Source organism: Crinia signifera, chromosome 1 (assembly GCF_055691185.1).
Source record: "Crinia signifera chromosome 1, ASM5569118v1, whole genome shotgun sequence".
NCBI classification, from domain to species: domain Eukaryota; kingdom Metazoa; phylum Chordata; class Amphibia; order Anura; family Myobatrachidae; genus Crinia; species Crinia signifera.
This window is the reverse complement of record NC_139217.1, coordinates 129,416,554-129,444,163: the sequence shown is the minus strand read 5'-3', so window position 1 is coordinate 129,444,163 and position 27,610 is coordinate 129,416,554. Positions and strand designations below refer to the sequence as shown.

The following is a 27,610-nucleotide window of genomic DNA, read 5'->3' as shown; positions in this document are numbered from 1 at the left end:
CCTTGCTCCCTTATTGCTACAAATATCATCTGCTGCTCCCTGAAATATGTGAAATTTTAAATTGAATTTACCGTTTTAATTCTGCCTTTTATGCCATTGTATTTTACTTTCTCATATTTTCTTCCTGTAACCCCCACTGTATGCTCCTCTACTTTGCACAGTGGCATCACTAGGCAGGTGAGACGTGCAGGAGTATAAAGGGGGAAGCAGGGACTGATGTGCTGGGATGTGAGGGAGATGCAGTGACTGACGTGCTTTCTTCTTTTTCTTCTTTCTTCTTTTACAGGTTATTCGGCAGCAGCCGCCGAGTCCCTGGGGGAGAGAGGAGTGACAACCACTCACCTCCATCCCTTTCTTCATTCACCACAAGAACTGTTCCAATTGCGGTAAGTATAGGTAATTTATTTTATAGATATATAATTAATCATAGATATGCAACATTTAAAACATTTTAACTCTGACAAATTATGCAGCAATACGTTACTATTGATATCACATGAATTTAGCATCAATATCTCTATCAATACAGTTAACCTCTCCTAAAACAAACAATTACACATAGGATAACATAGCAAAATTCATTCACTTGCTTATAACATGTCAATTACATTAAAATCCATAACTAATACTCAGCAGTCAGTTTTGCACTATTTACCCAGTGTTCTGGATGTCACATGCAACTTTCTTTGAAGTTTAAAGCTGGCCATACATCAGAAAGATCGATCTTAAGATCGATTGCGCTCATGATTGTGTACAATTTCCCTTGAAATCCCCGGCAGTCCTTGGTGGTTTTTGGACACACAATCTACACACAATCCATCATACAATCAGTCATACAATCCATCTGCTGCATGATTGTGTACACAAGATGTGCACACAATCTGCATACAATCCATCATACAATCAATCATACAATCCATCTGCTGATGGATTGTATGATTGTGTACATAAGATGTGCACACAATCTGCATACAATCCATCTTACAATCAATTGAGATTGTATGATTGGGTACAATATCTTTCTGATGTATGGCCACCTTTACACTTCTGATACAATGTATAATTCTGTTACTGTGTAACAATTCCCTAGTTTGTAATGGCTACAGCTGGAAAAGGATTTATCCTGTTCACTTTCTTAAGGCCCCCATACATTAGGCCGACTTGTCCTTAGGACAAGTCGGACCCAATACTCCTGTGAGCCGCCCGGCAGCTCCCCGGGAGGCTCACATACAATTTGGCACTTGATGAGCCAAATTTTACATGTGATAAATCGCTTGCAATTTATCACATGTACGGGGAGCTGCAGCGGGCGGTGAGGGGCATGGGGGCCGGTGGTGATCAGGGGCAGCAGTGGGGCGGGCAGCGGGGGTACTGAGTGCTGACCTGGGGGCGGTGTGGTCAGCAGCAGGGCTCATCAGGGGGACGCCGGAGCAGGCAGCGGGTCCTGATGCTGTAACTAGCCAGCGGCGCCTGTGTGTGATGATCTGGCCGCGCGCTGTGATCATTCACATATATCATTCAGCAGCGCTGCGGGACGGACGGGGCCAGGCAGTGGCGGGTATTATATTTTTAAAACACCTGTCAAATGACTAGCCGTTCTCTGATTGGCTGAGAGCTCTCAGCCAATGGTCAGTCATTGGCTGAGAGCTCTCAGCCAATCAGAGAACGGCTAGTCATTTGACAGGTGTTTTAAAAATATAATACCCGCCACTGCCCGGCCCCGTCCGTCCCGCAGCGCTGCTGAATGATATATGTGAATGATCACAGCACCCGGCCAGATCATCACACACAGGCGCCGCCGGCTAGTTACAGCGTCAGGACCCGCTGCCCGCTCCGGCGTCCCCCTGATGAGCCCTGCTGCTGACCACACCGCCCCCAGGTCAGCACTCACCGGCGCAGCCAGCTAACAGGGAGGTCGGACGTGATCGTATGTACTGACCGTCCGACCTCCCTGATCCGATCCGATGCGCACGGGACCGCGCATCGGATCAGATGTCACAGTCCTGCGATTTTGGGCCAATTTCACCCAGTTTTCGGAAGAAAATGCCGAAATCGGCCCAAAATCGCATAGTGTATGGGGGCCTTTAGTTTGTACTCCTACACGCAGATCCAGCCCTAGCCTGAATGACGCCCTAGGCAAGATTTTGGCTGGTGCCCACTAGCACTGACCCTGCTCCGATTTCCCAGCACCATCAACCCTCATCATAGCAGTCATCATTTTGGTGCTCCTACCCGCAATATTTTAAATAGAAACAGTGCACACATTCGGTGCGTAGCTCAAACAGGGTGTGTTCTTGCTGGGAAGGGGCATGGCCATACAATAGTACCCCCAATTAAAATGATGCCACACAGTAGTGCAACTTTATTCACATTATATCATGCGATGGTGTCCCTTATTCAGGTTACATCACACAGTAGTACCACTTTACCTTATAAACATTACTCCTCACATTATTCGCATTATACCCTTAGAAAAAAATCCTGAGAAAATATTGTATTTTAAGCACCTCCATGGCCACACTGCAACCCAGCACAAAGCAGTGTGTGCTGGCAGAGGAGAAGAGCTGCAGCTGCTGCTGTCACTTAAGGGGAGGGGGCCTGGGGCCCCCACTGGGCCCTTTCATCAGACTTTGGCCTGGGTAATTTGTACCCCTACCCCTTTCTCTCGGCGCCCCTGATAATACCACACAGTAATGCCCCTTACACATTATTAATGTCTTTATAAACATAATGCCCCTTACACATTATGCCAACCTTTATTAATGCCCTTCATACACATAATGACACACATAGTGCCCCTTACACATATGTTGCACATTAATAATGCCCTTATACACATGACACACATAATGCCTGTTACACATATGTTGCACATTATTAATGCATTTATACATGACACACATAACGCCCCTTACACATATGCCGAACACTATTGCACAACCAACCCACCCGCAGACAGCACTTGCACAGCCGCTAACACTGACCTCTGCTTGGATACAGATGTTTCCTCATACATCTTGCCTCAATATGCCATGCAGCTCCTCGCCAGTTCTGCTAACGTTGAATGCCTTTTTTGCTGAAAATTCATCTTATGCATTGTTATGTGATCAGGACACACAAGGAGCTTCCGATAATTAAAATGATATGCGGCATTCCTATATTTTGTGTGCGACTGTACCTGTGTAATAAACTGGAATTTTATTCTAATGTTTCTCTGCCTTTCTATTTTGCAGGATACTTCTTCTTTCCTCTTCCACTTCCAGGATTATTCCATTGTCGGTAAGTATAAACAGGTTTTTAGTTTATAATGAAGTATTTATTTATGAATAAATTTATATATATTTGCGAAGTATATAATAGTTCCACTTCAACAGGTTATGCAGCAAGAAATTGCAACATAAAACAAATTAAATTTAATTTACCATTTTCTAGCAATACATTAGAATTTTTATAGATCAAATAGCTAATAACAATAGTTAACCCACAGTGAATATGACAAAAATTCAGTTGCATACATCTAACGTCTCAATTACAATACACATTTACAACTAATATACTGTAGTCGGCATTGCCACTTTAAAACGCATATTTCACTCTTCTGCTAACAGCATAAATTGAGTCCCAAAAGATTTTGTAACAGTCTATCCTATTAACTCGCAAAGTTCTGAGTATACACTGTGCACTGCTCCTCACAACGATTCTCTCCTTAAGGTAGAACTACTCTTGCAACAATGGATTATTTTATCCTATAATATGTCGAGTTCCTAGTCTTTGTTGGTTACAACAGAAGGAATATTAACCTATTGTTTCCAATTTGTAATCCCACACTTTGAACAAGACTTTGCTTTACTTTGTCTGACTTTTATTTGCAGAAGCTGAGAAGACCCTGAAGTATAAAACCCTTTTTCTTGCAGGCAAGTGTTTTGTCAATCATCACTAAATGCTTTCCTTTATAGGTAGAATAAAGATCTAACTGTATAACATCCTTAGCAAAGTTCTTCTTTCTTTATTCCACTGCTTCATCACTTTGGGCGGGATGTATTAACATACATCGCCGCCCTTCGCACTGCAGCCGCCGCATATGTACTAACATATGTGGCCAGCATCGGGTTGCGGTGATGGAGACCCTCGCGATACCTGTGATGTGGGCTGCGGGGGTCTCCGTCACCTCCCGGCGGCTGGCAGCGTCCCCCAGCGTCCCCTCCGTCACCTCCCGGCTGTCACACCAGGGGGGGAGGAGATTTTGGAGGATGGGAGGGGGGGGGGGGGCGCGCGGACGTCGTACGGCGGGAGGCGAAAGAAGCCCATAGGCTTCTATAGGGTATCGCCACCCACAGGGTGGCGATATCCAGCCTTGCGAAAACGGCGCGGACGGGGATTGATACATAGGAAAATGCCGTAAAACGGGGGTTTTACGGCATTTTCCCTTTAGTAAATCTCGCCCTTTATCTCTATCTATTTCGCCTCTTTGCAATAAAGGTGCTCCTCTCTAGGACTCCAGCCTCTCAACTGTTTAGTGTGACACTTGTAGTTCTGCGACTGGCAATTTATACTTTGCTATCTCCTTATGCAGGGTCTCAAGACTATCTGTTTTGCACTATAAATCTTTGGCTACATTATTTGGAATAGTACTTATACTCCGGCTCTTCTTATGCTGGGCAAATCTCACCAACACCTCACTGTATTGCAATTGCTAACTTCTATAGACAGCTCACTAGCCAGGGGGATGGAGGCAGGGGTAGGGGTACAACTGCTCACCGCTGGGTTAACTGATGCTGCTATTCGTCAGCACACCTCCGGGGCTCCACTCCACTGACAGCCATGGGGGGCTAACTGCGTCACAGCACTCTCCTCCCCCTCTCAGCCTCAAGCGCTTACCGTTGGTTTCTTTCTCCAAGGCCTCGCCTCAGTTACCACCCACCTCTAGGGCAATTGGTCTCAGCTACTTGCCGGGATTTCAGCCACATTCCTCCACCGTCTACAGCCCTCCTCCTGCTGTAATGTTTACTCTTGCGCTCCTCAGTGTCACTCCTTACTTTAATGATTCTGGCCGCGATTCCGGGTCCGCTCAGCGAGCGGTGTCACGCCTCCTGGCGGACCAGAGTGCGATAGGCTCCGGCACCCGGTCACCGGATTTCGGGCAGATAAGTATCACCTCTCCAAGTTCTCACCGGCCTTCCTGTCCCAGCAGCCGCTCTCCGCTTCCTCTATACTGCGTTACTCTGCTTTACACAGCAGCTCTCCATTTCAGCTATATTGTGCCGCTCTGCAGTCTCTCTCCTCTCTAACTGGTCAACTGTCACCTCCAAACGGCCCCCTGCCTTTTTTTTATGCCTCTGCATGCGGATTTGTGGCATGAGCTCCCCAACTTTATTAGTACTTCACAGTGGCTGTTCTCAGAGATTTCCTCCCCTATGTGGCAGGAGAAATAGTTCAGTCCGTGATTCCTTCGCATGGACTAAGCAAACAGACTAGTCCAAGATGCCTAAAGTGAGGGGCATTTCAGTTCACCTAACAGTCTCTGATGACACTCACATACTTTTCTGTAAAAAGGCCTCTGGTTTCTAATATTTTATTCCCTCTATGAGGGACCATAGTTCATTAACTTACGGTATTTACTATATATACATGTATAACATTACCACATGTGCTGGTTATTACACCTGCATACCGAATGCTATGTTACAGTGATTTCCATGAATACACTATTTCATATGCAGATACAGCCTCACTCACCCATCATTTTATAGGCATGCTGCATATCATTTTAATCAGCAGAAGCTGCTGGTGCCCCTAGGCATTCCAAATGCCCTAGCTTGCCTATGCCTAGGCCCGGCTCTGCCTACACGCAGTAAAGAGCTATCCTCTCCGGTCTGTTTTGTAAAATCTGTGCTGTCATATCCCTGAAGATTAATAGCCTTTTCCTAGCAGGTGCTTTTCTGTCTCTATTACCAGAACAGGTACTGTGGTATTGAGACTTTCCTTTAAGCTGAGCATCCCACACAGTGCTCAGATTGCAGCACCTTGTACAAAGTCTATGGGTGGGTTTATTAATCAATTAAGGGGCAGACATACAATTGGTATAGTTGCGGTCCTCAGTCTGCACTTTATCATCCAGGGGAGGGCCTAACTGCGTCACAGCAATTCTCCTCCTCCCACCGCCCAGCTCCTACTGTTGGTCTGCCTTGGCGAGGCCGCACCTCCGTCCTCCCGGCATTGCCCATCTCTATCAGTGGCTGCTGCTCTGTGACCGCCCGGGGGGTGGGGTTACACCTCCTGGCAGACCAGGAAGTAACCAGGCTGCACACCCGGTAACCGGAGCTCCGGGTTTTCAGCGATCCGACACAACTTCCTCAAAGTAAGGCTTATCTGTCACTTCTGTTCAGCAGTTCACCCTCTCTCAGCTCCTTCCAATGCTCTCCACAGGTTCTGCTACACAGCGCCCTTCGGTCACATTTCCCAGCCCCTCTCCACAGCACACTAACCGCTCTCTCTACTCAGCAGCTCTATTTATAGCCTCTTCTCTGGGGTTTCCTGATGAGCAAGGGCTCTGCCAACTGTCATAGTATATTTTCCTTTCTGGAATGTTCCTCACAGTTCTCCCCTTTAAAGCATGGACTATGGTATAGTCCACCCTAATAGGCTATGAGGACAAGTCTATTGTCAGTTCAGGAAAGGTGTTACGGTTGCCGCCTGGGCGCTGGATGTATCTACCGGAGGCTGGAAGCTGGAGATCAGGCGTGAGCCCATAGTCGGGACCGCTGGTTAGGACGGCCACAGCGAAACCTACACTGACTCTATTGAGTCCCCCGGGCAGATGACAAACCCCTGCGAACGCCTTGTTCGAAGGAGTGAGTTAGGCCCACTCCAACCCAGATGCAGCTAGGTCTTAGGGACGGACAAAGGGTGAACGATCGTCAGGGGGTTACTCAAGAGGATAATCTGACTAACGGGCCTAACTAAGTAAGGGCCCCTATCTGCCGGCACCTGGCCAATGACGGGAATGCGACCCAGTCACAGGCACAAGAGACAGACTCTGGGAATCTCCACAGCGAATCCCCAAAGCAACCCAATACAGAATGGGAAGCCCTGCCTAACAAGGAACTGGAATGACGGGCAGAGGGTAACAGAGAAATGTACACTGGAAACCACCAGAGAAATAGGCAGGCTAAGCCCACGGCGGTGCAAAGTCCATAGCCCCCAACTTAAACTACGGGCTGAGCAGCCCTGAAAACAAAAGAAAATCGGCAAGCCACCGATTAAAAAGCGAGATAATACCAGGCTCCACTGGAGAACTTACATGACCCACGGAAAGGAGGTAACAGTGGATCAGGGCCAGGTACGGAAGCAGAGCCGCAGACGTAATGGGACCCAGAATGAGACAAAGGAACTGGGAGCTGAGCTGCAGAGGATATATTCTGAGATCCAAACAGGAGACTGGAACCAGGGACCAGGTAGCGTAGCTGAGAACTGACAGAGTTCCCTGCACAGGAAGCAGGAACTAAACACTGGTAACAGGAAGCTATCACTGGCAGAGTATTGCAGGAGAGACTGCCCTATAAAGGGCTCAAGTGATTAATTACACCTGTTGGAGATCCAGGCAGCCCACAAGCTTGTGCTTAACGAGCTCATTACCTTGCAGACCAGTGAATACTTAGCTCCCAGAATATTGAGCTGATATGGCACAGACCTACCACTGGAGGCCACCAGTGAGTCAAATGCCAAACACAAACTGAACAGAAAACAAAAGCAGACTGAACCATAAATCCTGATTCCCAACAGGAAAGGGGTAACAGTGTCAGCACTAATAACATCTAACAATTTTGTTCTATCACATGTTCTGGGATATTACACAGGGACTGATGTGCTGGGGTGAAATCTGGGGTGATTGTCTGAAACACAATAGGGCACAAAGATGGAATGGCAGGGCTCCTTTGCTATGAACATTTCCCCGAACTCCACTCCTATATGGCCACCCAGCCTTTCAGTCACAAACATGCCTCTAATTTTCATCCCTGCCTGCCGCTTAGACATGCTGCAACTACAGTACAAGCCAATAGCTGTAATAAAGATCGCTGCTGGCTGGAGCGCTACGGGCTAGGAAAGGAAATGGTGACTGAGGTGCAGCGCAGGAAGTAAATGTTGGAAGTGAAGACTGATGTCCAGGTGTTAGTGGCGGAAGGGGTGAGAAATGAAAGCATGAACTGAAGTGCTGGGGTGAGAAAGGGACACAAGGACTAATGTGCTGGGGTTAGAGGGAGAAGCGGGGACTGACAGGGGAAGGGGGTGAGGGGGAAGCAATAAAACTAAACTGTGACTATGCACACCATTTCAGCAGCCCCCTTCACTCAGATGGCTGCATGGGTGGTTTCTCCATTGGCAGGTTGCATTACAGTACATATTGATCTATTCATGTGTAGCAGGCATTCCTGGCCTTGGATGTTACTGGCGCCTAGGCTGCCAGGGGCTAGAAATGCCTGATACAGACTATATATCATATTGCACAAGTGTGACATTTTCCCATACATTCCTTGGGTCCTTTTTATGGCTGATCTCCCACAGTGTAACCTTTGTAGTCCATACCGGTGCACGGTGTCTAGATGCCCTAGGCAGAGCTGCACCCATCTCAGTACTTATCCTGCACAGAAACAAAAAAACTTACCCAAATGAACCTCTCTCTGCACATGTTACATCTGCCCCACCTGCAGTGCACATGGGTTTGTCCATTAAAGACGGAGTTTGCTTTTGAAAACCAACCAGAATCTGGCCCTGACTTTGGCCCTTATTCAGATCTGATAGCAGTACAAATTTGTTTTCAAAACGGGCAAACCATGTGCACTGCAGGTGGGGCAGATGTAACATGTGCAGAGAGAGTTAAATTTGGTTGGGGTGTGTTGAAACTGAAATCTAAATTGCAATGTAAAAATAACGCAGTCAGTATTTACCCTGCACAGAAACAAAATAACTCATACAAATCTAAATCTCTCTGTGCATGTTACTGCCCCACCTGCAGTGCACATCGCTTTGCCCACTTTGAGAACAAAGTTGTACTGCGATCAGATCTGAATAAGGGCCTTTGTTAGAACCTTACTGTAGGCTTTAGCTGCATTCATTCTAGGCATGACCTATTCTACCCAAGATAATCGTACATAGTGCACCAAATAGGCACTATTTGTGCAACCCTCAAGTGCACCTGGTAACTTTCATGAGTGGCATAACCTAGTACTGAGGTCGCTTTCCCTACTTACCACCTTATGCCCATCCCTGCCATACATACTTCTTGCCTTTAGGTCTCCTTGCCTGCACCTAATCTCGCCTGTCTGTCTCCCACTCACTATAGACTGGAACAGGGCCCACTTTCCTCCTGTTATCCCAGCCCACTTGTTGCATTTCAATTACAGCTCTTTCTCACCTACCATCTATAAGCGCATCTCTTCTCACTTGTAAAAATTATTTATTTATTTATTAACAGTTTCTTACATATTCCGCAGCGCTTTACAGAGTATAGTTGAACATTCACATCAGTCCTTGCCCCGTGGAGCTTACAATCTATATTCCCTACCACATGTGCACGCACACACAGACATTCTAGGGTTAATTAGCCTACCAATATATTTTTAGATTGTGGGAGGAAACCAGAGTACCCGGAGGAAACCCACGCAAGTACGGGGAGAATATACAAACTCTGCACAGTTAGGGCCATGGTGGATATCAAACCCATGACCTCAGTGCTGTGAGGCAGTAATGCTAACCATTACACCAGGCACGTCCAAAGTCAGGCCCGGGGGCCAATTGCAGCCCGTGCTGTCATTTCAAGCGGCCCGCAGCCTCCAGCTGGAAGCGGGCAGAGCATCAGATCTCGGAAGCACAGGACACTAAAGGTGGGGCCCCGGCGAGCGCGACTTTACCTTGCTATCTGCTGCAGTAAGGAGGTGCCGTCCGCCACAGTCAGATGTGTTTGGCGTCCTACCCCTGCTGCTGCATTCGTATATCACCCTACTCCACATTCACAGTGGCAGCAGTGTTTGGGGAGGGGGGCAGCAAGGAGGGAGCTTGCTCCCGTAACATGCAGAGCGGAGGAGGGCAGCAGCGGGAGCCCAAGCATCTCCTGTTCTTGCAGAGCCTGCTTTGCCTCTCCTTCCTCTGGCTCACACAAGGGGCTGGGAAACATACAGAGACGGGAGAGGGCAGAGTGGGGGACATACAGTGAAGGAGGGTCAGGCTGGGGGACATACAGTGAATGGAGGCAGTGATGGCCATTCAGAGAAGGGGTAGCAGGGGCCGGCTGGGGGACATACAGTGAATGGGGGCAGAGTGGGGTACATAGTGAATGGGGGTCATACAGTGAAGGATAATTATAGCAAAGGACAGCTCTTGCGTTAAGAGCTGTCCTTTGCGGTGAGAGTCGCCGGGTCCCAGCAGGTCCCGGCGGCTCCCCCCTCACTCACACACCCGGCGCTGCTACTGCTGCGCCGGGCTCTCCTCCTCCCTGCACCCGGAAGAGGATCAGTGCAGGGAGGATGTCACAGGTCCGGGCAGCACAGCTCTGTGCTGCCCGGACACAGGTGAGGGGGCAATGCGGGGCGGCGGGGGGTCGTTGCGGGGCGGCGGTGGGATGCGGTAGAAGCCCATTGGCTTCTATGGGGCATCGCCAGATTTTTCTGGCGATGCCCCCCGCCGCAGTAACTCGGCGGGGGGATGCTTACAGCATCCCAAAATGCTGTAAAAACCCTGATAACTGGGTTTTTACGGCATTTTTAGCTTAGAGAATCTCCCCCTTGACTGTGGTTGATACATCATCAACCCGGCAATAACCTGTGTCAAGGATGCGGTGTGCAAGGAGTATATGTAAGGTCATATCTTGTGTAAGGTTCTGTATATTTATAGTGTTAAATATAAACACGACTATGTATTGTACAGACAATACACAGAAGCCTCATTTACACTGAATTTAGCGGAAAAGAACCAGTTCCTTTTCAGAAATGATGTTGTGTAACTGAGTAAATTCTTATATGTAGAGTAACTTGTAAAACAGGACTGCTGTCATGTGTAGGAGCACAGCCCAGCTCTAACTGTAATGGCAGTCCATAAGTAGCTAATAGGAGGTGTATCCTGCTAGCTTTAGTCCTACTTGTGTTGGGTACTTAAGTTTAGCAACAGCCAGGTAACTTAGTTTGTTAAGATGCTAAGTTATTAGCGTTTAATTGTTGGGCCAGTAATTTGAGACGTAAATAGATAACCTACAGTATATGGTATAACTATATGTACATATACTAGTGGTGGGCAACGATTACAATTTTTAATTGGGATTAATCGCATTTTTAGGCACATAAGTGCTGCTTACCTACAAACTCGTTACCAAGAGTTCCATGCTAGTTGCCAGGGGGATTACATGCTTGTTGCCAAGGGGGATTGCATGCTCATTGTCATAGGGGGTTCCATGTTCGTTGCAAGGGGTTCCATGCTCATTGCCAGGGGTGATTACATGCTCTTTCCATGCTTGCTGCCATAGTGGGTGAAATGATCATTGCCAGGGGGAAATACATGCTTGCTGCCATGAGGGTTAAATGCTCGTTGTCAAGGGGGAGATGAATCTTAATTATGAGGGGAGCAGTGCCCGATTTCCCATAGACAGCAATGTTAAAATAAAATGACAATATGAAATTGTCCAATATGTTTTAAAAAAAAATGTTTCATGGCCCCCCACCACCGTTAACGCCACCCCGCTATTGACGCCAACCCGAAGCGTGGCGAGCGCAGCGAGCCCGCGAGGGGCGGCGGTACGCGTCCTCCGACCTTTTCATGCCCTACTATCCACTAGGGCGTGGAGTGAGAATAGAATAGTGTGGCGAGCGCAGCGAGCCACCGAGCCCGAAGCGTGGCGAGCGCAGCGAGCCCCGCGAGGGGACGTGGACACCTTCACAGGTATCCGCGTGCCCTTGCGGGCTTCACAGGTGTCCGCGTCCCCTCGCGGGGCTTGCTGCGCTCGCCACGCTTCGGGCTCGGTGGCTCGCTGCGCTCGCCACACTATTCTATTCTCACTCCACGCCCTAGTGGATACTAGGGCATGAAAAGGTCGGAGGACGCGTACCGCCGCCCCTCGCGGGCTCGCTGCGCTCGCCACGCTTCGGGTTGGCGTCAATAGCAGGGTGGCGTTAACGGTGGTGGGGGGCCATGAAACATTTTTTTTTAAAACATATTGGACAATTTCATATTGTCATTTTATTTTAACATTGCTGTCTATGGGAAATCGGGTCCATCGCGTCTTTTAACATTACTGTCTATGGGAAATCGGGTCCATCGTGTCTTTTAACATTACTGTCTATGGGAAATCGTGAGCATCACGTCGCGGCCCCTTATAACGGCCACGACCGACGCGATGCCCCCGATTTGGGGCTAAATCGCGGGCATCGCGTCGGTCGGGTGTCCTTAACTTAAGGACAAAATCGGCAGCCCGGATAACTCACAAGTACCGATTATTTTTATTTATTTATTAACAGTTTCTTATATAGAGCACACATATTCTGCAGCGCTTTACAGAGAGAGAATATTTGAACATTCGCATCAGTCCCTGCCCCAGTGGAGCTTGCAATCTATGTTCCCTACCACATGCACACGCACACACAGACATTCTAGTGTTAATTTTGTTGGGAGCCAATTAGCCTACCAGTATATTTCTGGATTGTGGGAGGTAACCGGAGTACCTGGAGGAAATCCACGCAAGTACGGGGAGAATATACAAACTCCGCAGTTAGGGCCATGGCGGTAATAGAACCCATGACCTCAGCGGTGTGAGGCAGTAATGCTAACCATTACACCATCCATACTGCCCGTATATGAGTGTTAAAATATGTGTGTATTATCCATGAGAGTGTGACAGTGTGTCTGCATATTATGAATGAGTGTGACAGTGTGTATGTTTTGCATGAGTGTGACAATGGGGTTGATTCTGGTTGGTTTGCAAAAGCAAAATCCTTCTATAATGGACAAAACCATGTGCACTGCAGCTGCATCGGTGTACTTTTGCCCATGCTTTTATTTTGTCAGTATGACCACCGACCAGTAGCCATTATGGAGTAAATGTTGACATCCCTGTGACATATCTCACAGAGACGTCCTCTCTAGTCACTGGTCAGCTTTTCCGGCATCTTAGCTCATGAATTCTCTGGCATCAGTTTTATTATGACTTTCGCATGATGCCAGATTTTCAGCTATGTTCTTTATGCCCTTTTCAAAAATGTTCCAAAATGCTATGGTTTGATGCTTCATGATATAAATATATTTTGTTTTTATATTTACATTGGAAGTCATATAGAAAATATTATGCAAACTCTAGAACAATTTCAGATGCACGCCGAACTAATGGTGCCCATACACGGTCCGTTAAACGGATCCGTTTGGGTCTTAATTAGCATGCATCGTATCGGATCGCATGCCTAGTGCATGCAATGCGATCCGATACGATGTTTAGCTAGTACAAAAAGTATGTGCAGCACATACTTTTTGTACCGTACTATGTGATGCGCGGGAGCGCGCATCGCATAGTACAAAACGGACGCGGACCGTCTATGGGTACCTTAATAATGTTTAATCTATTTGTAAACAATTTAAAATAGTTAATCTGTGGTTCAGAAGTTACCAGACAAAACCAGGTACTGGTAATAAAAGGTTTATTCTATACAAAGGATAGGTGAGTAAATGGTGACAAAAATGTAATAGTGCATCTGAAAAACAAACGTAGCCGGTAGACTGCAATAGTTTGCTTGAATTTGTCGTTCTACAATCCCTTATGTGTGCCTGTGGCAGTGTAATCTGAGTGTACTGTTAGCAAAGTGGGAGTGCCCAGTGAGGCGTGCCTTATCAGGTTGTATAACTCCCTCTTTCTCATTCATTTCCTAGTCAGAACCTGGAAGGAACAGCCAAGATAATATGGGGATCGAATCTGACACTGTGTTACTTGCCACTGTGTCATTTCTTTCTGCTTGTCTACAAGGTAAGACACCATAGGAGTATGATGGCACAGCTGGGGAAATATCTTCCTGTATCAGGCCTCATTATGTGTTTCCCAACCTTTGTTGTTCAGGACATCACTGGAATGCTCACATACAAAACAAATCTAACTGGGTTTTGTGTATGCATTACACAGGTGCATGCTGTGTAATCTCAGGTTGTAAATGAGTAGATAAATAGCCAATTACAATGACAGAAACACTAAAATATGCAGTGTATAGCATACCCAGCACGACCCCTTCCACCAGGTAAAATGTATGACAGTTTAACAAGTAAATGGATGAGCTGGTTGTTACAACACAAGTGACTGCAATCATGAATGACACAGCAAGTTCAGTAACAGAGAATGTTGTACCTGGTGGAAGAGTCATGTTAGAGGGGCTGCTACTATGTGCAAAAGTAAATATTTATTTTAAATGCACTATGGTATGGTATAGTACTGTATGTAGCAAAATAAATATTTCACTACTTTTGTGTTTTTATTTTGCTACTTGTTTCCTGGCACGGCGCCCCCGATGTTCATCTTAAGGCATCTGATCGCATCGCATGCCCTATAACCGCATACAATGCATGTGATGCGATGCAATGCGTTTTTTAATTGTCCAAGCACCCTGATGGGTGCTTACAAAGTTAAATGCACCCCCATTGTCAACGCCACCCCCACTATCAACGCAAAGGTGAAGTGCAAACCTGAAGAGTGGCGAGCAGAGCGAGCCCACGAGGTGAGGCGGTATGCGTCCTCCGACCTTTTCATACCCCCACTATCCACATCAGCGTGGAGTTGATTTTAGATAGTGTGGTGAGCGCAGCGAGCCACCGAGCCCGAAGCGTGGCGAGCATTACTTTACATGTATTCCGCGTCCCCTCGCCACACTTCGGGCTCGGTGGCTTGCTGCGCTCGCCACACTATCTAAAATCAACTCCACGCCGACGTGGATAGTGGGGGTATGAAAAGGTCGGAGGATGCGTACCGACGCCCCTCGCGGGCACGCTGCGCTCGCCAGGCTTCGCGTTGGCGTTGACTATGGGGGGCCATTTAACATTGTAAGGACCCATCAGGGTGCTTGTACAATAAAAAATCATATACGATCACATCGTATGCCATTGTATGGCATACGATGCGATATTTTATTGTACAATATCGCATCGCATTGCATGATATACCATCGTATACCTTATTTAGCATAATGGGCACCGTGCTAGGAAACAAGTACCTTTATTTTTCCTGGGACTAAAACTTGGTCACCTTTAGTGTGAATAGTGCGACCCATATTTTTACACCTGGGTCAAAACTGGAAAAAGCTGGTTTGCTGTTCAGGGTGCTGGCAGATCAGCAGTATTACCCCTTTTACATAAAAAATACGGGACGCTTCCAGGATTTGGACACGGGTCCGCCCCAGCATTTGTGATGTTTAGCCCCACCCCACAGCGACCCAGAAATGGGGGGTGGGGCTGAGGGGTGGCATACCTCCCAACTTCTGAACCCTCTGAAGAGGGGGGTGTGACATATACAAACAGGGGTTTGGCCTATGCAAATGAGGGTGCCATCTGGTCACGTCCCCATTTTTCGTCCTCTGCGCCGCTGTGTATGCATGTTCAGCGTCTATTCCCTTCAGGCTGGGGGGACTCCAAACTGCCCCCCCCCCCGACCGCAGGACACTGCTTGCCGCAGGCAGGGGGTGGGAACCATCCCAAAAAACACGAAAAACCGGACAGTTAGGAGGTACGGGGCGGTGTGTCATCGGTGGCAGGTGAGGAGGCAGCGTTTGTAGCTGACGCTGTCTCCAAGGGCTGCCACCTCCGTAGTGTGAACAGGACCTGGGTCGCTTGACCCGGGTTACCTGTTCACACTGCACAGCAACCCGGGTCCGACCCAGGATTAACCCTTTTTTCTCTTGGGTCTGAATCCTGTTTTGCTGGAACCGAGAAATTTAAAATGGTGCTTTCACACCGCACCTTGGGGAGAATCTCCGCCCCCCCTTCGCCTCTCTTCGCATTTATAATTATGTAATATAATTATAGCAAAGGACAGCTCTTGCGTTAAGAGCTGTCCTTTGCGGTGAGAGTCGCCGGGTCCCAGCAGGTCCCGGCGGCTCCCCCCTCACTCACACGCTCTCCTCCTCCCTGCACCCGGAAGAGGATCAGTGCAGGGAGGAGGTCACAGGTCCGGGCAGCACAGCTCTGTGCTGCCCGGACACAGGTGAGGGGGGAGGGGGCGTTGTGGGTCAGCGGGGGGGGGGATTGCGGGGCGGCGGGGGGTTGTTGCGGCGGGTCGCTGCGGACAGATTTTTCTGGCGATGCCCCCCGCCACAGTAACTCGGCGGGGGGATGCTTTCAGCATCCCAAAATGCGGTAAAAACCCTGATGACGGGGTTTTTACCGCATTTTTAGCTTAGAGAATCTCCCCCCTTGACTGGGGTTGATACATCATCAAGCCATCAATAACCTGTGTCAAGGATGCAGTGTGTAAGGAGTATATGTAAGGTCATATCTTGTGTAAGGTTCTGTATATTTATAGTGTTAAATATAAACACGACTATGTATTGTACAGACAATACACAGAAGCCTCCTTTACACTGAATTTAGCGGAAAAGAACCAGTTCCTTTTAAGAAATGATGTTGTGTAACTGAGTAAATTCTTATATGTAGAGTAACTTGTAAAACAGGACTGCTGTCATGCAGGGGCGGATTTAGGAGTGAGTGCGCCCGTAGGCACAACAATAATGGCCGCCCCCCCCTGCCTAAGTGTATTATTTGTATTGATTATTTATAAGCCCTCATTTGAGAGAATAGAATAAGTAGGGCAGATTACAGGGACAGTATCTGCATTCCCTATCCATGTACACTCTATACAAGATGGAATATGGAACAGTATAGTGGATATTGTGCAGTTACTGGTACATTTCAGGCTGACAGCACCAACAGAAGCATCCAAATGCCGCCCCCAAACATGTGCCGCCCCTAGGCACGCGCCTAATGGGAAATTCGGCACTGCTGTCATGTGTAGGCAGCAGAAACAACCAGCACCTCCCCACCAGCCTGCGCAGAGTCTCTGACAGTAGAGACTCATCGCAAACTGGTTTTTATTGGGTTATAAACAAAAATAAGCATACAAGTATATTAGTGGCAGCAATGCATTGTACAAATCTGACATTTTTTTCACTTTTACGTTTATAAAACAACCAATGAATCACTTAAAATTAACAAATGCGAGGGGGTGGGGAGGGGAGAAACATAAGTGAGGTCGGTACTTGTGAGTTATCCGGGCTGCCGATTTTTTTCATCGCGCCCGAAATCGGGGGCATCGCGTCGGTCGTGGCCGTTATAAGGAGCCGCGACGCGATGCCCACGATTTCCCATAGACAGTAATGTTAAAAGACGCGATGGACCCGATTTCCGACACGATTTCCCATAGACAGTAATGTTAAAAGACGCGATGGACCCGATTTCCCATAGACAGCAATGTTAAAATAAAATTACAATGTGAAATTGGCCAATATGTTTTTAAAAAAAATGTTTCATGGCCCCCCACCACCGTTATCGCCACCCCGCTATTGACGCCAACCCGAAGCGTGGCGACCGCAGCGAGCCCGCGAGGGGCGGCGGTCCACGTCCTCCGACCTTTTCATGCCCTACTATCCACTAGGGCGTGGAGTGAGAATAGAATAGTGTGGCGAGCCCGAAGCGTGGCGAGGGGACGCGGACACCTTCACAGGTATCCGCGTGCCCTTGCGGGCTTCACAGGTGTCCACGTCCCCTCGCGGGGCTCGCTGCGCTCGCCACGCTTCGGGCTTGGTGGCTCGCTGCGCTCGCCACACTATTCTATTCTCACTCCACGCCCTAGTGGATAGTAGGGCATGAAAAGGTCGGAGGACGCGTACTGCCGCCCCTCGCGGGCTCGCTGCGCTCGCCACGCTTCAGGTTGGCGTCAATAGTGGGGTGGCGTTAACGATGGTGGGGGGCCATGAAACATTTTTTTTAAAAACATATTGCCCAATTTCACATTGTAATTTTATTTTAACATTGCTGTCTATGGGAAATCGGGTCCATCGCGTCTTTTAACATTACTGTCTATGGGAAATCGTGGGCATCGCGTCGCGGCCCCTTATAACGGCCACGACCGACGCGATGCCCCCGATATCGTGTCTTTTAACATTACTGTCTATGGGAAATCGGGGGCAGCGCGTCGCGGCCCCTTATAACGGCCACGACCGACGCGATGCCCCCGATTTGGAGCTAAATCGTGGGCATCGCGTCGGTCGGGTGTCCTTAAGTTAACCAAACTTAAGGACAAAATCGGCAGCCCAGATAACTCACAAGTACCGTGAAGTCTTTCATTTTCATATAGTAGTCAACTCTCTGTATCCAATGGAATGTAGGTGGTTGTGCGGAGGTCCTCCAAAAACAAGAAATGGTGGCCCTAGCTGCGTTTACTAAGTGCCTCAATAGCAAATTTTTGTACAGGTTGAGTATCCGGACATCCCTTATCCGAATTATTCCAAAAAACAGTGGTTTTTGGAATCATTCTAATTTTTTTTTTTAACCCCCTAACCCTCTTTTCATACTTACCAAGTCCCCGGGCGTCCACAGCAGGCCTCCGGCATCTTCTCCAGGGTCTCTAAAAACCGAAAAATTCCCCTATCCGGAATGCTCGTGGTCCCGAGCATTTCGGATAGGGGATACTCAACCTGTATTGGGAAAGTGGCATATCCATCAAGCTGAGGAGCCAAAAAACTATGTCTTAAGGGCATGCACACCGGGCGATTTGAGCCCCATTTCTAAGCAATCTGACTAGATTGTTTAGAAATTAAGCATGAATCGCTTTGTGCATACACCCTATAGCGATGTCAATGCACGGCCCCGCGTGTCGCCATCGCCCGCAGCCACAGAAGACACAGCACACGAGCTGCCTATCCTCCTTATAAGTGTAGGCATAACACTGCCCAGCAGAGATCACTCTGCAGACATCGAGGGTGCATCTCGTGTGTGCAGCAATGTGTGCGGAGGCAGATTGCTCAGCTTGGGGCACCCATTGCCCCATGTGTACAGGGCTATACTTTTTTTTACAAAGAATTGTGCCAGAGTCTACTGTGTATGAGCATGTCTCTGGGGACTTGGCACCTTCGCTGTGTTCCCAAGGACAACTCTTTTGCATATGCCTGAATCAATGAAAAATGGCCTTGGTGGCCATTTTAACAGTGCTTTTTGATGCTGTGCTGCCTTCACTAGACTGACGGAAAGGTGAGTATGATTAAATGGGACCCAAGCGCCCATTTTCCCCGCACACTTGCACCTATTATATATATGACAGTGTCAGTCCGAGATGCAGCACAAAAATACAGCACGGGGTAAAAAAATGAAAATGTCAAGGATGAAAAGCCCACCATTTTTATACTATAATATTAGCTTGGCCATGGAATTGTGTCCCCCCCATTTCAAAATATATATCCGGTACTTATGTATTATCTGGACTCCCATGTCAAATACACCACATTTTTTCATACCCCTACTATCCAGCTACGCATGGAGTTGATTTTATATAGTGTGGCGAGCGCAGCGAGCCACCGTGCCCGAAGCGTGGTGAGCGCAGCGAGCCCCGCGAGGGGACGTGGACTCATAAGAAAAAAGTCCAGATATTACATAAGTACCATATATCCTTTACTCTGGCAAGTTGTTGCTTTATTATTATTATTATTATTATTATTTATTAAGGCCCATACACACAGGGCGATGTATGGACAGCGATGACCGCTATCATCACTGGGGTAGTTGCTCAGTGCATACAGCGCAGGCAGAGAATGCACATCTTTTGTGTATTGATATACACGATCACTTTGTCAATTGTTTTACGTGGTGTGGGGACATCACACTAGTGTTTTTCTCAACCAGCTGCTTTTAGCGCACACGACAACTGTGTCAATCTTACTTTGCTCAGTGCATACACACAGCGGATTTCCCCCTGCCCGGCACCGTCAGTGGGGAAAGGACGGCTTTGCATAGCGCAGCGCTATGCAAAGCTGTCCTCAAAGCCGCTCATCTGCTGGTAATACCAGCAGATGAGCGTCTTTCCCGGCGATGATGCGGGAGCGCACAGCAGCGTTCACCGCTCATCGCCGAGCATACACACTGAGCAGCTTTGAGCTGAAAGTCATTTAGACTTGCTGTTTTGAGTCGCCCAGTGTGTATGGGCATTTACTGTTAACTTCTTGCAATCAGCTCCTGTGTGACATTTTGCAAACACAGGGCGAGATGTATTAAGCTGAAAATGCTGTAAAACCCCTGTTTTACCGCATTTTCCTATGTATTAAAACCCGGCCGCACCGATACCGCATAGTAGGGTATCGCCACCTTTGGGTGGCGATACCCTATAGAAGCCTATGGGCTTCTTTTCGCCGCCTCTGCCGCAACCCTGCTGCCTCACCGACCCCCCTCTCCCTCCAGCTTACCTTCTTGCAGGTCCTCCTGGACCCGTAAGGTAAACCCCTCCTCCCCCTAGAAAAGCAGCCGGACATCCTTCCAGCTGCAGGGGGGAGGAGGAGGCACCGGGGACAGCCTGCTTAGCTGTCCCCGGCGTGAGGGGAGCAGTAGGCGGTTGGGAGGGCCTCCGTCACCACACCACGATGCCAGCCGCATATGTTAGTACATATGCGTTGGCATCGCAGTGGGCGGGCGGCAAAGGGCGGCGATGTATATTATATACATCCCGCCCACAGTCTGTGACATGGCAATTAAGAGCTGATTGGTTGGTTGTTTATAACTCTCCATTTTATCACTTTTGAAGCTTAGTGCATCTGGCCCAGAATCTCTATTTCTATCGTAGGTACTGGGGATGTATGCAACTTTGGGCCTAGTTCATGTTTGTATACAATGGCGCAATACAGCAATTATTGGCAGAATGCACATGTGCTACGATTGCTATGTGCCAGGGTGCATTCAACTTGCAAAGAGGATTTCATGGAAACAAAATTGATAGGAAGGGATCAAATGAAGGTGTTAACAGTGGGTTTACAGGGATTGGTTGGAAAAATGCAGGCGTGTCATGATCATTTCGAAGGCATGTATCTGCCGCCAGCTGAAAGCTCTTATAGGTAAAAAACGTCACCTGCATCACTACTAGCGTGCTGTAGACTGTGGAATTGTGCCAGAGTCTGCGTATGAGCATGTCTCTGAAAACATGGAGCCTGTGCTGTAGCCATAAGCCTACCCTTAACCTCGATGATCCTCAGTTTTTCACATAGGCTGCAGATGTGTATTCAATTGCTTATGTCAATTTTTTTTTTCCAATTCTGCTGGCATGAGTTACTATTATCATTGGTTCCGTCACCTAGAAAATCGCAGTTGCATTTGCTTACACACATGAATTAGGCCCTTAGTTCTAAGTAGCATGAATTTTTAAAATGTCTTCTTTTTATGTGTTTTCATTTAATGAGGTGTCTTTCATCCTGACAGGGTACTATGCCAGGCTAGTAGGGAGATCCAGAAGTAAACACAAAGTAATGCCTCCAGGAGTTACCGGACCTCCAGAATTCGAGAGGGTATTCCGTGCACAGTAAGTTTTTAGTACAAAGTTTGCAGAAACACTTGATCCTCAATTTTATTTAATCACTAAATGACGCCCGGCGTTGCCCAGGAAAAACTTGCTTTTTTTTATTTCCAAAATTGCTGTAAATTTTCATCTTATGCTGTGCCAAAGACCTAAGATTGTAATTTGTTAAAGCCTCCACCATAATGTTAGAATGTGTTTGCATTGATACTCAATGACAGCAATGAAATCAGGTGTGGTGTTGTTTGAAACGCACCACTCCTGACTTGATAGCTTGTGTGTGTTAATGAATTCCACATCCACTCCTGAGATTTAGCACCTATCATGCATTTTTTTGTGTGGTTGTGTGTTGTACTGTTTTTGTGTGTGTTGTAGTGTATGTGGGGGTGTGTGTACTGTGTGTGGTGTGTTGTGTGTATCTGTCTAATGTGTAAGTGTGTGAGGTGCGCTATGTATATATATGTGTGTGCAGTGGTCGAAGTGGAAAAATGGGGGTATGGGAAATTGAAGGCTGAAGTTATGTGCACACTCCATAAAAAAGAGAGTGCCGGCCAGGGCCAGTGCAAGGCGCCGGAGCGCCCCAGGCGCGGGGGGGGGGGGGGAGACGACGACGACGACTGGGCGATGCGATACGTCAGGGCGAGGGGATTAGTTAATGCTCGGCTCACCTCCATACCGCATCCTGCTGTCGGGTCCACATGGCAGGAGGACAGGGCACGCGGCATGTCACTCTCAGGGTGTCCATCCGGGGGCACGGGGGGTGGGCGATGTGGTGGCCGCGAAGTTGCCGCTCACCTGCTCCATACCATCCAGGGTTGGGGACACCTGCTCCATCTTCCGCCCTCCAGTGTACGGCACCCTAGGCAAATGCCTAAAGCTGCCTAGTGGTGGCGCCGGCCCTGGGTGCCGCCACTCAAATGGGGGCATGTCCTTGAGTGTAGTGTACCATGTCATATGCCCATTATACACATTATGCAAAACAGTAGTAGACCCCTTACACTTGCCGGTACTTGTGTATTATCTGGGCGCCCGATTTTATCATTGCATGCCACTACTTGGAGTTGATTTTATATAGTGTGCCGAGCGCAGCGAGCCACCGAGCCCGAAGCGTGACCATATTGCCAGTGATTTGTTTGTGCTGCAGCGATAAATTGCCGAGTGCATGCTGCCGTGTTCAGTCTCCAAATGGCCACGGTGTGCCCACAATGCAACAGACACGCACACACTTTTCAACTTATTATATAAATAATAATAATAATTACAGCAGTACTGGGTGCTGTCTTGATTTTGGCAGGCAGGCAGGCAGGCAGGCAGGCAGAGGACTGGCCCGGGGTCACACGTTAGGCAATAGCAGCCTGTTTGCGTGGGAAGTTCCCTCTTGTCTATCAAAGTGTGCAGGCCCGGATCCAGCAGCCCCCTGTTGATGGCGTCCCTGCCTATATCATTCAAAGCCCCCCCATCCATCCATTTCTGCCCCCATGGAAACCCGCCACCCCAGTGACAGCATGACAGTGGCTTCCCATTGGAAGGGCTCCCTGCTAGTCACATAATGGACAGGCTGTTCCAGGGGGATATGTTTTTGTTCCCCAGGTGCTGCCAGTCTGGACTGCAGTAGCTGATAGAATACTTCCAATGGTAAGCCTTTTAGAAATGCAGCCTATGCAGTCCCTAGAAACCTGCTTGTTGATTTGTGTGCATGGGTTTGGGTTTGTGATCCCGCACATGCACATATTTCATGGTTTCCGACTCTCCCGGAATGTCCGTGAGACTCCCGGAATCCTGGGACATCTCACGGACTCCCGGAAGAGCACCTCTTTCTCCCGCAGCTGCTGATGCTCGCTGCTTCCCTTCCGCAATCTGTGCCTGTCCCCGTACACCAGCGCCTGGCATACAGCGGCTATATACTGCAGCTGCTGCTGGCTGGTAGTGCGGGGACCAGGCCGACGAGCAGAGTGCAGCACGGCCCGGGGAGAGACTGCTGCCGGGCCGCTGCATGATGGAGGGGATGCCGCGGGTGGCCACCGTGCTGGTGGGGTCCGCAAGAGAAGGCTTAGGTAAGGTGAATGACGAAGCAGAGTTATGACTGCCTAAGACATTTGTACAATGGCTGGTTCATGTTTCATGTCTTTACTGGCCACCTCTCTCCTCATTACGGTGGATCTGCCACACTGGATGCTGCGCAGAAACCTCAGCCACCAGGGCTGCTTTATTGGTAGCTATACACACACATGGGTAGGGAAGGTTAGGGTTAGGCTGTTAAAGGGGGTTTAGGGTTTGGCACTTCCAGGGGGGGGGGGGTAGATTTAGGAAGTGGGGTACGGGGTTAGACACTAGTGGGAGGGTTTCTCCATATTGGCATTGGGTAGGACTTTTGACCGCAGGCATCCCCAACACCAGGATATCATATGTATACCCCTTCCATGAGTATGTCTAGTCCATGCCTTGTTTTTCTTGTCTCTTTGCTGCATGTAGATTGTCAGTTCTCAAGTTCATATAGACCATTTATTGCACTTTTTTCAGGCAAATGACCTAAAATTATTGGTAGTTTAAAAATAAATATTATTTCTTAATAATTGCTGACTCTCTCGGAACCCTGGGACATCTCTTCGGATTCCCGGAAGAGGACCCCTTTCTGCCGTGCATGCATTAAAAAACAGTGATGGCGCCGCCAACACTCCCTGGCGGCACAAGGCCCATCTCCTGGAGACGCAAGGCCAACCCCCTGGCTTTTACTTTTCTCCCTGAAATGGTTTTTCAAAAGTAGGCAACCCTGACGTATTTGCAGACTAGCTTTTCTCCCCAGAAAATAGAGGTAGGAGCTGCAGCTGATAGTAGCTCTAAACCAAGCAGGATATTTTATATAAAACACAAAAAATGAGTTTCTAACATGGCTGCAGAATAGTTGTTTATCATTGTTTAACTCTGTATATTAATTGCACAGTATGGACATCTAAACTGCAACTGATCTCAACCATTCTCTGCCCTTTCTAGTCAGAACTGTGTAGAGTTCTATCCAATATTCCTGATTGTCCTGTGGATGGCCGGTTTATTCTTTTATCAAGGTAATGGGACATATATATATTTGAAATATCTATTATTGAAGTATGATATTGTTACAATTGTAAGCAAATATTCATGACAGAAATTGGGCAAAGATATAAGATGGTGGAATGATGACACACACATTTATATTTATATATATATATATATATATATATAATTACAAAGATAAAAAAATCGACGACCACACAATCTTGAACAAACTTTTTACCAGAGGAAGAATCTTCGCATTATCCCAAACTTATTTATGATAATTTGTCTGTAAAAAATGAATGAGCTACTGCTGGGTTTTAGGGGCCGATTTCGATTCGCTCATTGCTATCCAAATTTGGCCTCAGCCCAGATGGCCGGGGTGTGAAAGGGAGAGAAATTATTCGATGATCAGCAACCAACAAATAATATCTCTCCCCTTCGGCCGCATGCGAGGGAATGTTTTGCGTACATCCCCTCGCATGGTACTGAGGGGAGGCGGGGGGGGGGAGGGGTTCCGCCAGGCGGTGTGCAGCATATATGGACTCACTAAGCAGCGTACGACTGCTGTGTAACAAGCCTTGCTAAAGGCAGGCAATGGCAGGTAATAATATTAATAATATAAACAGGGCATAAAGTGGTCATGCAGAGGTGGGGGGACTAATTTCTCCATGCCAACTAATTATAGCCCCTCACCTCCCCCCATTAGGCAGATACATGGCCAGTGGTAGGGTATTTGGCATCCCCCTGCAAACTAGAATGCTTTTCTGTGAGAATTACTGTGCAGGACCAATGTGGAGGTTAAAATGTTCCACCTCACCATTAGAGGTGGTGGGACTCAGTTCCACCCTGTTCCCCCTGAATATAAACAAGACCATGCTTCAAATAAATGAACAGGCTATGGTCATCGCTAGACGTGAGATCCTTACATATGGTTGAATGTAATATACAACCATTATTATAATTGGATTAAGCCAGAGGTTTCTAAACGGGGTCCTCAAGGCATCCCAATGGTCCAGGTTTTAAGTATATCTGTAACTTAAACCACACAGGCGGTTAAATCAAACTGATTGAGGAACTAATTGAGTCACCTGTGGCTAAGCATGGATATACCTAAATCCTGGACCGCTGGGGTGCCTTAAGGACCGTGTTTCAGAACCTCTGGATTAAACACTGTTTATACTACTTATGGTTTGCGAAAATGGGGGCGTTTTTCCAAACTTTCATAGGTGCGCGAACTGTACCTCCTTAAAGGCATGAAATGTTGGAACTGTACCTCCTTGAAGGCATGAAATGTTGGAAGGTTTGCATTGGGGCACACTATTACCGCTCCTTCAGTGCTGGGGCTCCCCAGACCACCCCCACTGGTGAGCTGACGCTACATCTGACTGGGACACTTGTGGCGCCTTATAAATAAAATAATAATCTTTAATTTTCCGCTTTTTTTTTTTCAGAAGTGGCTGCTGCTTTTGGATTACTATACATATTTGCACGTCACACCTATTTTAAGGGCTATATGGAGTCTGCTCAGGGCAGGTAAGTAGTATACCATGTTATCAGTAATGCTATGTCAGCTGTAACCCACTTCATGTTATGTGAAGCTAATGTTGAAATAGGATTTACACACCAGTCAGTCCCTGTAGTTACAGGAGCCCATTGTAGTGTTAAAAATAGCATGATTCATATTGAATTTTAATGGGTGTAATGTGCGCGGTACACACAGGCCCCTGTGTCCCAGGGGGCCCATACCATGCACACTGTACCCATTGTTTAATACTTATCCCTCCGGAGTCACTCAATGAAGCAGCACTGCAGGCATTGCTGGAATAATGTCCGCTGCACCATTATTTTCAGAGTTTCACGCATGTGCAGTAGAGTCTGAGCCCTATAGGGCTTAGACTCTACTGCGCTGTGCACTAGAGCGGCGCTGTGGCGTCCGGGTTAGGAGTGGGTGGTTTGAGTGGAGGAGGCTGCATAGAATGCATTTGATTGAACCCATATTTATTCCATAAACTCACAAATGTACATGTCCCAGTGAATAGGGTGGAGAGGTGGAGCTGTGGAGACGTTGCCATAGAAACCAATCTGCTTTGAGGAAGGATTTCTGTAGTGCACTATATGAAATGATAGAGAGATGATGATAGGTTGAACCCCATCCGTGTGCAAATAATGTGCCTCCTAAGGGCCACACTGTATATATGATTGCTGCTGGAGTATGGCTCATTGGGGTGACCCATATAAGGTTGACATGCATTCGGTCGACCACTGAAGGTTGACATGGCTTAGGTTGACACTTATAATAGGTTGACATGGCTAAGGTTGACAGGGTTGGTAGGTCGGAACAAGCATTAGGTCAACAATGGGAGGGACAACAGTCAAAAGGTCAACATGAGTTTTTCACATTTTTGTTCTGGAAGTCGACAAGGGTCACTGTGCTCACCATACTTCCGACACAGTGCCGGCACACTATCCATGCTGAAGCATGAAATACCACCTGACGGCACATGTTGGCTCAAACAGATGAGGAGATCTGACACATGTGAAATATGTGCAGATCGGCATAGTCACATGGGGGTACGCATGCTGTCTGAGTGTGTGCTGTATGACAAAGTACAAACAAACTGGCTCATTACTCACTTATCAGCTCAGTTAAGAAGCTTCAGTCAAGGTGTAATGTTCTGGGAGGTGGTTCATACACTTTTATGTCAGATACATTTACATGTTTTGTCTTCTCTTCAGGATCCCTGGATTTTACCTCAGTTTGGTGTCATTGTTCCTGTTACTCGGAATGGCGGCAGTAGGGATTACAAACGCCCTTCTGAAGAAATACTTGGATGTGAACTTTCTAAAATAAGTTGATCATACTGTATGTTCTAGATTCAGGCAATCATTGTTTACAGGGTTTTTCTGCATTCTATTTTCATCTGTAATCTGTATCTTAAAACATACGTGTTGTTTACATTTCACTCTTCTGTATTAAATGAAGTAATTAAACAGACATATAAATAAACAACAGCAATATGGCTT

General features: G+C 47.6%; 1 protein-coding gene across 1 annotated transcript; it reads left to right on the top strand.

The window, feature by feature from the left end:
• The first annotated feature begins 293 nt into the window (after positions 1-293).
• On the top strand, positions 294-27,610 carry LOC146026507 (microsomal glutathione S-transferase 2-like). The gene is made up of 6 exons (XM_083157250.1): positions 294-386; positions 13,900-13,993; positions 21,460-21,559; positions 24,545-24,615; positions 26,038-26,119; positions 27,323-27,610. The coding sequence occupies exons 2-6, from the start codon at positions 13,930-13,932 to the stop codon at positions 27,435-27,437; spliced, it is 432 nt and encodes a 143-aa protein (XP_083013376.1). The 5' UTR covers positions 294-386; positions 13,900-13,929; the 3' UTR covers positions 27,438-27,610.